The following is a 14,164-nucleotide window of genomic DNA, read 5'->3' as shown; positions in this document are numbered from 1 at the left end:
GTAGTAAAAAATGAATGCTGTGAATAATACTCCGATTATGATATGACGCCTAACATAAGGGCGGAAAAAATACTTAAGCTACTCACTTCCCGGTTTAAAGATATATATAATTTATTTATTTAATAAACACAGCAGACAAAAAATATAAACTTGAGCTGCAGCCGGAAATTGTATTTTATACTTATGATGTCTTTGATGAACATTTTCGGTCATGCATGAGTTTACTATAACCTTCTGCCTTCAGCTGAAAAATCAACTCACAAAGGAGAAAAATAGTTATCTCTTTATTCATATTTTTCTGCAGCTTTACATTTTTAATTAAATAATCATATATTTAAAAATATTTTTAAAGCTTGCTCCATTTCGCTTAGCTTCAAATGTAAATGACAGTGAAATTTATAGCGTCTGACACAATACAAAAATATTTACTAATAACCAACGTGAAATGCGCAGAATTCGGTTATGAAAATGTTATTAACTCTCGCTGACTGAAATGAGAAAAAATGTGTAATTTATGTGGCCAGTGGAGGAGCTTATTATTGCAGTCATTTCCCACATTTGCAATGCTCCCCACGAACCACCCACTATCGACTGGAACGGGACTAATGGCGCAGCTTTCAGCAATTGTTTACTGGCCCATTAATTAATACAAATATAAATTGGCAATATGAGTGCGTGCTGCTCACACTGGGCCCGAACAGCAGCGGCAGCAAAAACAATGAATCAAGTGTAGGCCCGGATCCGGTCCGGGGAAGTCCGGGAAAGTCCGTCCAAAGTCCGTTGAAAGTCCGTCCGAAGTCCGTGGGTTTGGTGGAGTCAGGCGCATAAATAACCACGAAATGGCCGAACAAAAACAGAAATGAAAAAAATATGCCTGTACAATATATATACCCATCACACATATACATATATATTTATGCCCTTCGCCTAGAACGTTTAATTAATTTTTAGCGTGTTTCGCAGCCCCCCAAAAACCAGGCAGCAAAAAAGAAACAATTATTAATATTCGCCGGGCCCAAGCCCCCGCACCCACCACCCAATCTTCCGGGCACGTTCACACTCCCCATTCGGAACCATTAAAAGGGATACATCATCATAACTAATAATAATCATGTGGCGGACGCAGTCCCCGACTTAAAGAGATAGCGGAAGTCGTCCTCCGGAAGTGGGAGTAAGTGCGCAGGGCTCGAATTGAATTAAGCGTTATTGATGGCGGGACACATGTCCTGGTACTGCTCTCCGGGTAACTGTAACCGTCTGGTGTTTATCGCACCGTAGTCCCTGCAGCTAGCAAGTCCAACAAGTCAACCATAAAGAGGCGGCCAAAAGCCAGCACAGTGGGGCAAAAGCAATTAAGTATGAGTATAGGCTTTAGAATCCACTTAGGAACTGTTCTGTCATGTATAAAAATAATAGAGTTAAGATAGTATATAATTGTTTAATTTAAAGCGTCTTAAGTTATAGAAGTTCAAAGGGCGTGTGCAGAAACTTAAAGAGTTAAAGAAAATATTTTATTTATTTTGTAATGACCCATAGGACTTTAAGATTATTTAGATTATTAATTTTAATATTAAGGGAATTACTTATACTTATCAGTACTTATTCGATAAAAACAGGGGCGTAGGCGATTTTTATTAAGAAGATAAATTTATGGTCAGGGGTGTCGTAATAAAAAATAAAATGATCTTAAGATGTATTAGTCAAAATAAATAAAAAGATCCTTGCGACAATGAAGTCAAATGTATTTATAAGAATAAATAGAAAAAAGTTTAACTCCCCTTGCTTTTGGTACGCCACTGGATAAAACAGTACCTAATTTTGACAAAATATTAACCCACTGTAAAGGACTTTCGTGCGTGAAATGTCAATTTGATTTGCCCCCGTATCATTAGCCGAACTGACTCGGTCTTTGTCTAATGTGCAAATCTAATTAAAGCTGCACCGAGCGGAAACTGAGAACCCATATGTGACTCGATGGGCCTGGGTGATGGAGGTGGTTGGTACACTCGGTCGTGGCCACTGTCCCCACAATAAATACCACAAATAATCATAAAACTAATGCTGCAGACGCTGCCAGTTCCCCAACCACTCCCTGGGAACTGCTTGCCGAAAACCAGACAATCTCTGTAACTGGGGTCTGTTTGCTACTTTGTAGCGTATTTATTATAGTTATATTTTATTTTTCCAACTGGCAGGATTTTATTCGGTCTTGGTCTGGCATCTGTATCTGTTCGCTTTCGGTTGTGGCTTTTGCTGTGGTTTCGCCCCGGTTAGCCTCATATTTCATTATGAATTTATGATCGGCGGGGCTTGTAATGTGTTTATTGGCCAAGCTTGAGGTGATTTGAAAAATGCTTATCAGATTTGAATTTAAGAGTTAGGGATTTGGCTTTTAAAGACAAACTAAGTTGAAGTAGTTAGTTTTTCGGGTAATATTCTTTAAGCTATCACGATACCACTTTTCCCAAATCCCCAACACATGTTTCCACTATCGATGAAGAATGTTTTGAAAGCATTTGCGATAGAGTGGAGACAAAAAGAATTCCGCAAAGTGGAACTTTTAATTAAGTCGGGACTTGCGCCTCCGTTTCACTGCCTCTGCGGCCTAAGTAGCTCGGCACAACAATCTAAATAATTAAAATATGCAAATGCCGCCTAATCCTGCCGAGCGACACGTACACGCAGACACAGCAGTCCGGAACGAAATGGAGGGGAAATGGTTGGAATGGGGTTCGTATTCGGAGTACCCGTTCCCCCGGAAATACTCCTATTTCGAGGATGGACATGGGGACAGTCAGACAACCAGCGATTTACTTAAATTATTCATGGCAATGCAGTTCGGCTCCGCGGGGATGGATGGTACTCGGATGGTATATACCCTCTATAGCAGGTAGTAAATTAAATAAATGACTCTGCCGAATCGGCGGCGTAAAAGTTTCAGCAACACTTTGCAGCAATTAATGCCCCGCGACTCTCAGATGTGTGCTACGCTTTTTATATTTGCCATAGCTACAGACTCCAAAATCCCCGAACCACCGGGGCTTTTCCGCTTTTCCGACTGGCGGCAGCTGATCCGCTCGCTAAAATATTCAATTATCGAAGTGGTGCATAGGCCTTGGCAACTTTTATGCCTTCCATCGTTTTGCCTAATTGTAAAAGTTTTATGTTTGGCATTTTTTTAAAGCCCGGAATTTAATTTGTGTTTTTACAACTTTTTTGGCGGTGTTGTTGCCTGGCCTGGAATGTTTGTTTCCGTTTGTTGTTAAAGGAGAGAAAACATAATTTTTAATTTCATTTCTCGCAGCGTTTTTATTGGTTTTTAATTTCGTCGTTGGCAGACAAGGTCCGCCGCCTGTCCTCTTGCAGGGAATGTAAACAGCGTCCTTAGAAGTTCCTGCCAAAAAAAAAGAAAGGACGTCGGAAGAAAATGGGTTCCGCTCCGCCCGATTCTTCCGATTCCCCAGATACTGGCCACGATTCTCCTGCGGCCCATTGGGCTGTCATAAAGCGTTAGCGTTGCTTTGTGTGCTGCGTCGTCAACGATATCATCATCATTTTCATCATCGGGTTTCCCAGAGGATGTGGCATGGAGTCCTTCGCGCTGCGTGCAAATATGCTTTGTCTATAGCATTCGTTTTAATTTTTCTTTTTTTTTTCCTCCTTCTGCTCGGTGTTTCCTTTGACTGTTGTTGTTACTTTTTCATTACTTTGGCTTAAAATTGATATGAAACTTTTTGCCTGGCAAGGACTGCTTGCCATCAATACGCTCCATGTTTACTTTGCCACACACATGCAAGCCCGCCGGATCCCCCAGTCTGTCTGTCTGTCTGTCAGATGTGCTCAAGGATGAGTTTGTGGCCAGTTGTTTGGTCGCCATCCTTGCTTTCATGGGTTTTTAATTACGACAAGAATAACAATATCATCTGGTACCAGCCAACCGATGTTGTCCAGCCCCTTAAATTCCTATCTCTCTTTAACCCACCGAAAACATGCCAATCAAAACGATAAATAACATCTAAATTCCAAATGGAAATATGTACCTACAGAAATCAAATCAAATCTCTTGGGCTGGGGAGCATAATTCGATTGCCAAGTCGTTTATCTCTAAACTTTATTATCGCAGTCCCCAGACATTCCTTCAGATTTGACTCATTGCCGGCATAGCTAAAATATCGCTTAAATATTTGATGTATCATGCATATGCCATGAGGAAACTCCCCCCTGGCCGGAAAAAGAATAATGCAAAGCCCTTGAAAAAACAACCACTGAAAGGTGAAAAAACGAGGAAAAATGCAAAGTAAACATTGCGCATACGCCGTGATGGCCCCCGAGGTAGCAAAGCAACACTTGCCGGCAGTTTTCAGGTGGCATGGCAAAGCGCTAAACGCTGTTTGCCATTCGGATATCGAAAGTTATAAAGCATGAAATCAGTGCCAGCCACCGCCATGTGGCGATGATAACGAGGGGCGGGACTTTGGGGGCCTTTCAAGGGGGCGTCGAAGCGAAGGTAGAACTTGGCGGCATATTTAAATGTGGCTGCAGGGCAGACACAAAAGGCAGGGCCTGATGGGGTTGCTGGGCTCTGTCTGGGTGGGGGGACCGAACTCCGTGTTTGCATTTCGCTTACAGGCACTGGCAGACAGTCAAAAATGCCGAAAATGTCTCCGCAGTTTCCCAGTTTCCCCCGCCTGGTTGGGAATCTTTTCCAAAAACAGGAATTTCCCATTTGCAGTGATAATCAAAGGCCCGATCAAGTTCTAGGCCTAGGGCAGCCACTCGAAGATGAACTTAAAGTTTGGGCCAAGTTAAGGAGTTTACCTCCCAACCAATCTCCACTCGTCTGCCATTTGTGGACCGCAGGCCTGGCTCTTAATTTTCCGCTTGTGGTTTTTTATTTTTGTAATTTTCTACTCCATGGCCGCGGGAGCAGGGCGAAGTGCAAAATGGGAAAAAGGCAGCTCCGAGATAGTTGTTCGCCTGTGTAATTATCTGCTTATGCTTCCCTTTTTGCCCTCATTACTGTGTTGCCTTTGTGGCCATATAAAGTTGTCGCTGTTTTGACGTTTTCCAGAAAAGCTGCTTAGACAACTCCAACTTCAGCTCCAGTGCCAACCTGGCGAGCGGAAATTGCACACAGAGGCGGAAGTAATTGGCAATGGCATCGCAGCTTCTGGCGGGGAAGCCCCTCTAATTTGGTCTTGTAATTAGCAGCGCTGTAATGACCTCTTTCTGGGCCAAACTCCAGTGCAATCGAAATGTGGTCGACACAGGAAAGTTGGCAATCTGTTTGGCTTGCACTTCAATTACTTGTTTCAATGCCGCAATTACCATTCATTTGGCCAAACATAATGTGTCCTTGTCAACGCTGGCTGCGACTCCACCTGCAGCTGCATTTGCGGCGAGTCCTGGAAGACGTCCTGCCGGAGACCTTGTTGTTTGCACCTTTGCTTTGGCAATTTACACATGGCAATGGCAATAATAAATCAAAAGTGAAAATGCAAATATTTTCCAGGCACCAGGAGGCAGACAGCAGCCAACAGCCAGTGGCACAGCCAGACAAACATCCTGCAGGAAGCTAGACAATGTGGTTGTACCGGGAATCTGAGGACGGGAAAGGGCACTCTGGAGATTTATTGCAGGTGAAGTTGTGGGTTGTGGGCTGCAGTCGGGGATAGAGTTCGACACAGAGGCATCAATAAATAATTGGAAAATGAATGCTTTGCTTATGAGAGATTTCGCAAATGACCCGACAGACAATGGCTGGAATATTTGATGGCACGCCCGCAAAAGGGTTGGCTTAGTCTAACAGCATTCAATCCGTTTCAACCGGAGACCAACTTCCGGCACTTAAAGTTAAGCCTTCGCCCCTACCAAGCGGGGAATTCAAATTAAATTCCCTGAATCAACCGCAAAACTGGCAACAAAGTTCCAGCATCAACTGTCAGCAAAATGCCACAATTAAAATGAAAATTAACAGCGAAAGCAAACTGTCAATACGACTGTCACTTGTGACAGCCAGTTGACAATTGCAAATGAGCACGACCACGGGCCGCACAGCCCGTAGTATGCCGCACATAGCCGGGAATATCCAGGAATATCCCACATGGACGACATGGAGAGACGCCAACGAAGCCACTTGGAGGGCCTCGAAATAAACTCATTATAGCAATTTATGCAAAACGCTCCCACCGCAATTGAAAATCCATTTAAAATTGAAAATGCCACCGAAAAAGTGGGCCACCCCGTCCGGAAAAGCCGCCTGTTTGCCATGTTGTGGTCGCCCCATCCACCCCCCCGAATTTTCCCTTTGGGTTTTGTGTTGTGTTTGTTGAGCTGCCTTCATTGATGCATATGAATTCAATTATAGAACGACGTAACCTTTGCGTGGGTGGGTGTTCCCGTGGGTGGGCGAATGGGCGTTGAAGGGGGCGTGGCTGGCGACCGCGACCACGAACCGTTCTCTCTAATGAAACAGTTTTTTGCCAAACTTGTTAATTTTATGCAGCAGACAATGAGGACTCACAGGATACGATAGCGTCAGGGTGTCTCTCCTTCATTCCGAGTGGCGCATTTACATTTCCGGCGGCATTTGCATATTGCCTGCATAAAAATCAGAGGACCAGCTGGCAGCCGGAACCAAGGAACAATGGGTATATTACACAGAAACAAAAATAGGATACCTATCAAAAGTGAGAGCAATCGGTAGTTTATAGAGGAGCTTCCATTAAGTAAACTTTAAGTTCTTCGTGAATGCTTTTTATTTTATTGAATTCAATTAAAAATTTGAAGATCTAGTCAAGTACCATGTTTATCTTCTTTCGTTACTTAATTAGAAATTATTTTAAGGAACAGGAATAATTATATTTCAATATATTGCTATGTAATAAGTAATATTTTATATATTATATTTCTATATATATATCTTTCATGTAAATTGTACAGTGCACAGTGTGCACTGCACACCTGTAATATTGGTCCTATATCTATTCAGGTTATTATATATCATTCATGAACTACTAGTATTTATATATAAATTTGATATAATATCATTTATGGTTATTTCTTTATGTATGTCACTTGTATAATTCCTAAAGGACTTTAGCTTCATGAACAACCAGTATTTATATCTAAATTTGATATATTATATAGTTTATGATTATATATAGTTTATAGTTATGGTTATATCTATGTATATTTCACTTGTATAATTCCTGAGGGCTTTTGTTTATTTTCAGAGTAGCTTAAGTCATAAATAGTCTTAAAATTAAAGAACCCTTAGATATCCTCTATATATTGCCAAATACTGAAACTATCTCAATCTTGAACACCCTTGGTGATATTTTCTCCCAGTGCGGCAAGAAAAAGTAGAAGCCCAGAGGAAGTTCACATTGTAGCTGTTGGTCAGAGGGGGCGGGGCTCGTAGGCGTTCACCTGCCACCAAATGGCGGGCGGCAGGCAACATAAATAACGGCGCCAAACACAAAATACAACACAAAAGGCGTTCGGCCGGGCAAGTCAACTGGTCCGCACTTGACACCTCATAATAAAATTAAGTATACGCCACTCGAGCCGGGCGATAGGAGCAGCCCAGGAGTCAGGAGCCACACCAGGACCCCTCCTGCTCCTGCTACCTTGCTCCTTTGTTATTTATGCGCTCGCCAGGACATCCAGCGGAAAACACAGCGTGCAGTCGTCCTTCTTTGAAGTTTATTTGCGTATTTCAAGTGCGCCTGCCGCCGCTCATTTCAATTTTCCAGGCGCACCCTTCGTCCTTTTTGCTGCTCCTGTTTTAGTTGTCCTTTGTTGCTGTTGCTGTTGATGTTTATGCTCCTGCCGCCGGCAATTGTTTAACTAGTTGGTGTCAGTTATAATGAATTTTAAATTAAGTTGTTGCTGCTGTTGGGCCGGCATTAAACGATCTTTCTGGCGGCAGCAGCAGCAGCAGCAGTTTATTTGCATAATAAAGGACATGACTAATGTTAATTAAATTGCAGCAGACAAAACAACTAGTTTAGGGCATTTTAATTAAAAGCGCAAAGGACGGACACGACCCCTCAAATATTCAAATTCGATTTCGCAGCCCGAGAGTATGCAATAAAAAATGCATAGGGCGAAGGACATTCAGAGCTCCAACTTAGTCCACTCAATCAATATCAGCACTAATTGCCAGGAAGATCAAATATTTACTTATTCATATCATTCTGGGGCATCTGTCTTGCCCAAATTGAAAACCACCTCCGCCACAAATCCCAATCCTTTGATAAATCATACTTTTAGGCAATGCCATAAAACCTTGGACTGCCCCCGAATACTACTCCACATTCATTTGACTTTATTTCAAGCACAACATTTTGCTGTAATCTACAATCTATTTTGTGTAACAATCTAAGAAGCCAATTCAAAGCGGCAAACTATTTGCATGCCAGGAGCCAGGAGCCAGGATCCCGACTCCCTGCCAGCAGTCCGATTAAATCCTTTCAAACGACAAGCATATGCAAATGCCAAACAGCCAGGACCACAGCCAGCAAAAACAACTTTTTGCATTACTCGGATTGCTGGCCAAGTGCAGGGGGAGAAGCAGGGGCACAAAGTATAGGATCCTTTGGTGCTTTTTCGGTCTTTCAGCTCATTTGCTGGTGACGCCACGCAACATGGTGAAGTACGAGTAGGACGCATTCAGCAGACTCTGAAACATGGCCAAAGTCATGGGGTAAACGTTGCCAACTCTTATCTGCCAGATGAAATGGAGCGCACCGCACCCGAAATGGAAATGGATTAGAATCACGGGCTCGCAAATGAAATGCAGCCATATAGACCCACCTCCAAGGGGTGTTGTGTTTGCATCAAGAAGATCAGGAGGGTTTTGCGAAAACGAATCCCTGCCGAATACCAGGGCACATTGTAAACGGCCTCCGCCACTCGGTTGTTCTGTGGAAAATTACTGAAATTAGAAAAGGTACTATAAAAGAAATAATAGGTCTTGTGATCACCGCGAGGACTATTTCATTGGCGCGGTTATAGTAGGTGAATAGCACATAGAGCATGGTGAGGATGTACATTACTATCGAGATGACTTGGGTGGGCGAAGTTATCTGCAAAAATATTATATTATTATTAAAAGGATTGCTTATCTAAGCTCAGGAGCGTCAGAGAAGCTTAGAATATATTTATAAGAACTTGATTTTTGTATCGATTGAAACCTCTGAAACACCCCTGATAAAATCAGCATCCTACAATGTTCAGACAGAAGAGCAGCGAGCAGATTATCGAGCCGAAAATAATTGCTTCGGCCGCCACTATGTTGGTTACCAGTTTGTTGAGCTCCCACACATAGCTGAAATGGAAATGAGGGGCTTAGGGATCCCCTTTCATTCGACCCCCCTTCACTTTGCGGCTCACCCCATCACCCGAATGTGGTACTGAATGCAGGAGGTCAGCATCTGGAAGCGCTCCTCCTCCGACTGCTCCTGCCCACCAATTTGGGCCAGCCTGTCCACCAGGATCTGGAGCATGGCCTTTCCAAAGATGGCCAGGCCGGCGAAGAGGCTGACGAACGGCATGTACATCATGGACAGCAGCAGGGGCGTGGGCAGCTGGGCCAAGTAAACCAGTTCGTAGACGGGAGTGCGGGTCATGTTCACCCCGGGCAGGGCCACGCCAAAGGGATGAGCTGGAGGATGGAAAAAAATATGTGCTCAGTTCAGAAACAATACAAAGCATATTGGTTTTATATTAAAGAATTTTAATAAATAAAATCCATATCTTAGAAGGCACTGTGCTTTTAAAAATACATCAAGTGTATCTATTATTAACGAAAATAATATGAAGCTGCAATATTCTTACTCATATGGGTTCGATTACATAAACATGAAAGCTAAGTTAGCGAACAAGATATTTCTTTACACATTTCTGTATTGTCTTTCATGGGTTCAAAACGGTTGTTCTAAGACTTTTTGGAACAATCGTCGAAGTTTTAGATTTATTTGTACACTAATACAATTTACTATCATCTATTTTGTGACGAACATGTTTTAAGGGTTTAAATAAACTTATACCACCACTTTCATGTAGTTTTTAGTTTTAAGAATACTCAATCTAAATAATAGATATTTTCTAAATACCTTCGTTCAGCGACAAGGTAATATTTTGAACGACGCAATCGTAAATATAAGGATATATGTTAAATCACTTGTCTTCATCAGATTTTCAACTATCTCTAAGGATTCTTTCACAAATCCACCCAATAAAAAGGGTAATAATTGTGATGACCTGGAGGTCCACTGAAACTCATCTAGAATCTAAAAATGGCTCAATACTTTCCTGGTTTCGTTGGCTTTTCTTTTATTGGCTTCCCAGGGTACTAACCTCTCTCCTCCCTAAAAAGCGGCGAGATTAGGGCCCCGACGATGTCCAGGAAGGAGGCACTCAAATTGAGGATGGCCAGGCTCCGGGCCTCCCGCTCCGCCCCCCGCAGAATGTCGCGCCCCCACTCGTCGGAGGACTCCAGAATCGAGTGGAACAAAGTGCACAGTCTCCCGAGGAACAGCTCGAACTGGTCACGCTTGATTATGACCAGCCACGTGCGCATCAGGGCGTTGAAAATGGCCGAGAAGAAGAACATGTTGAGGATGAAGGCGGGCAGGTCGCCCCACATCCGCAGCAGGTAGACGAACTGCATCAGATTCATCGCCGTCACGGGCAGGACGAAGGCGAACTTCCGCCAGTTGGTGCCCGGAGTGGGGTATAGAACGGCCAAATGGCGCCACATTCGCACATTGGTGCCCACCAGGCCAATATCCTCGATTTTCCTCATTTCTTCGCTCTGCTTTCTACTTTCTATTTCCTATTTCCTATAAGCTTAAGCCAATTCCCCTGCAGATCCACTTCAGACTGTGCCGCAAAGTGCTGAGCAAATGTCTTTTATTTCGCACCAATTGTCGCCATCGAGGAAGGCAATCTGTGGGGTAGCGATTGACAATTTCAACGGAAATGGGAAGGCAATGGGAAGGGGAAGGCAATGGGAAGGGGAAGGCAATGGGAATGGGAATTGAAATGGAAGTGGGAACTGAAGCCATTTGGCAACTGCCGTTGCGCAGCCTATAATTTAGCTAATTGGCTAATGATGAGTGTAATGTAATTTAAGTGCGATGGCGATTGCGATTGCCATTCCCGAAGGAAATAAGTCAGGGGCGATTGGAAGGCCTGACATAGATATTTGCATAGGATATGACATTAAATTTCTATAATCTTAATCTAATATTAGAAGCCTAATTGACAATTTTGTATCGATATTTTTCAAATTAGGTCATCGGGCCGGCAATATAGTTAATTATCAAGATTGCTGTAGAATTAAGTTAGTTTTAGTAGGCACTCAAAATTTCCTATAATTTCCGAATATAATTTTAATACAATTATATAATTTATTTTCCCGGAATAATGGAATGTAAAATACTTTTCAGAGAAAACCTTAATAAACAAGTTTAAAAAGCTAAAAATGTTGTATGTTATGGATTAAATAATTATTATACCCGTTACTCGTAGAGTAAAAGGGTATACTAGATTCGTCGGAAAGTATGTAACAGGCAGAAGGAAGCGTTTCCGACCCCATAAAGTATATATATTCTTGATCAGGATCACTAGCCGAGTCGATCTAGCCATGTCCGTCTGTCCGTCTGTCCGTCTGTCCGTCTGTCCGTCTGTCCGTCTGTCCGTATGAACGCTGAGATCTCGGAAACTATAAGAGCTACAATACTGGGATTAGGCACGCAGATTCCTGAGATTCCTGCGCAGCGCAAGTTTATTTCAAAAGAGTGCCACGCCCACTCTAACGCCCACAAACCGCCCAAAACTGTGGCTCCTACAGTTTTGACGCTAGAACAAAAATTTTAACTGAAATGTATTGTTCTCATCAATACCTACCGATTGACCTAAAAAAAAGTTTGCCACGCCCACTTTAACGCCCACAAACCGCCCACAAACTTCAAAAAATCGTAAATATGAACGCCGATATCTCGGAAAATATCAAAGATAGAGAAACGGGATTTTAGATTTAGATTCCGTAGGCTTGAGCGCAGCGCAAGTTTATTACGCGAATATGCCACGCCCACTCCAACGCCCACAAACCGCCAAAGTCTGTGGCGCCCACAATTTTCATGGTAGATAAAAAATTTAAACTGAAATGTTTTGGTCTCGTCAATACCTATCGATTGATTTAAAAAAAACTTTGCCACGCCCACTCTAACGCCCACAACGCTTAAATCTGTCTACCGCCGGTAGGTGGCGCATTTGCTGCTTGCATATCTCAATTTTCCTTTGGTCCCTTTAGCTGAGTAACGGGTATCTGATAGTCGAGGTACTCTACTATAGCGTTCTTCCTTGTTTTTATGTGTAAATTATAGGTAGACCCTCGGTTGTTTCCTTCTTTTAATATCGTTCGTAATCAACATATACATTTATTTTATTCTGCGAATTTTACAATGTTTAATCTATAATCAACATACAATCTTATTAAATACTACGAATCAATTAAGAGTTCAAGTAGGCGCTCCAGATAATGCAAGTGCATAATGCATTGCACTCGAAGGCGCCACCTCATCTAGAGCTCGTCAGGCTGCGAATCAGTTTTAAATCTGCATAGAACGAGTTCAGTACGCGATGAGTACTCATAAGCAACTTTTAGTACAAGTACTTTTCCTCCTACTATTTGCGGAATTCGGAAGGAGTTTGGTGACCGATATGCAGTGGGCCCAGTACAAGGCAAAGTACAGAAAGCACTACAAATTAGACGACAATTATCACCGGGCGCTATACAACAGAAGGGTTCAAACTGTGGCCAATCACAACAGGCTCTACTCCCAAGGCAAAGTAGGGTTCCGGATGGGTCTGAACGAGTTCTCCGACACCGACCAGGGTTTACTCTTCAGATATCGAACGGCGGTACCCCCGTCTCAAGAGCCGGGTGTTGGATTCGTAGCGAAACCACCAGGATATAAACAATACAACCAGATTACCAGTGGAATAGACTGGCGGCAGTACGGCTACATATCGGCAATTGAGAACCAGGGCACCGACTGCCTGAGCTGCTGGGCCTTCTCCGCCTCGGGAGTCCTGGAGGCCCACCTGGCGAGGAAGAACTCCCGACTGGTGCCCCTGTCGCCCAAGCACTTGGTGGACTGCGTTCCCTATCCCAGCAACGGCTGCTTCGGTGGCTGGGTGAGCGTGGCCTTCAACTACACAAGGGATCATGGGATTGCCACCAAGGCATCCTATCCCTATGAACCGAAACAAAGGGACTGTCGCTGGAAGCCCCAATGCAGTGCAGGCACCTTGCGTGGCTACGTCACCTTGAAGAACTACGATGAACGGGAACTGGCCGAGGTGGTCTACAACATCGGACCCGTGGCAGTGTCCATTGACCACCTGCACGAGGAGTTCAATCAGTACTACGGTGGCATCTTGAGGATTCCGTCCTGCAAGTCGGACAAGGCATACCTGACTCACTCCGTTCTTGTGGTGGGCTTTGGAACCGATCCTACCTGGGGCGACTACTGGCTAATCAAGAACTCCTACGGAACGGAATGGGGCGAGAGTGGCTACTTTAGACTGGCCAGAAACGCCAATAACATGTGTGGCGTGGCCTCCCTTCCACAATATCCACTTGTATAAGTTCATCGGAATGGTATTAAATAAATTTCTATAAGTGTATCTAGTTTTCTTCGCATAGAACATGTTTTTATTATCCAGAATGGATTCCAGATATTAAGTATTCAAGTGGGACAACTTACCTTTAAATTTGAAAGTAATGGATTAACAACATTTGTAATGACCTGATCAATGATGACCACAACCTCGGGATAAGCTAGCAATAAAACTTCGATATATGTTTATTTCATAGGGTATTAAAGAACTTAAGACAAATATGATAAGGAAAATATGCACCCAAAAAATACTCCGCATGTTGCAAATTACAGTTTTCAATATTTGCTCATAGACAGCATTTTTTTTTTAACGACGAGGTTATTTTTCTTAGAAAATGCAAGTATGAGAAAATGCTAAGTACATTGTAGAACATTACATTATAGAAATACGATAGCCAACCATGACCTCGGGACAAGCTGGCAAATAAACTTCGGTACTGTACAAAAGAATACATAATTTTCACCAG

The 14,164-nt window shown here is 43.1% G+C and overlaps 2 protein-coding genes across 2 annotated transcripts; one reads left to right on the top strand and one right to left on the bottom strand.

Annotated features, from left to right (window-relative positions):
• Positions 1–8,411: 8,411 nt before the first annotated feature.
• Positions 8,412–10,813, bottom strand: LOC119549553 (odorant receptor 43a). The gene is made up of 6 exons (XM_037857703.1): positions 10,366–10,813; positions 9,400–9,670; positions 9,235–9,334; positions 8,991–9,092; positions 8,821–8,928; positions 8,412–8,731 (listed from the first exon to the last, which is right to left on the bottom strand). The coding sequence occupies exons 1-6, from the start codon at positions 10,811–10,813 to the stop codon at positions 8,627–8,629; spliced, it is 1,134 nt and encodes a 377-aa protein (XP_037713631.1). The 3' UTR covers positions 8,412–8,626.
• Positions 10,814–12,645: 1,832 nt separating this feature from the next.
• Positions 12,646–13,680, top strand: LOC119551337 (procathepsin L-like). Its single transcript, XM_037860638.1, has one exon. It carries the CDS (start codon positions 12,655–12,657, stop codon positions 13,663–13,665), a length of 1,011 nt encoding a protein of 336 aa, XP_037716566.1. The 5' UTR covers positions 12,646–12,654; the 3' UTR covers positions 13,666–13,680.
• The last annotated feature ends 484 nt before the right edge of the window (positions 13,681–14,164 follow it).

Source organism: Drosophila subpulchrella, chromosome 2R (assembly GCF_014743375.2).
Source record: "Drosophila subpulchrella strain 33 F10 #4 breed RU33 chromosome 2R, RU_Dsub_v1.1 Primary Assembly, whole genome shotgun sequence".
Taxonomy (NCBI): Eukaryota; Metazoa; Arthropoda; class Insecta; order Diptera; family Drosophilidae; genus Drosophila; species Drosophila subpulchrella.
This window is presented reverse-complemented; position numbering and strand designations above follow the sequence as displayed.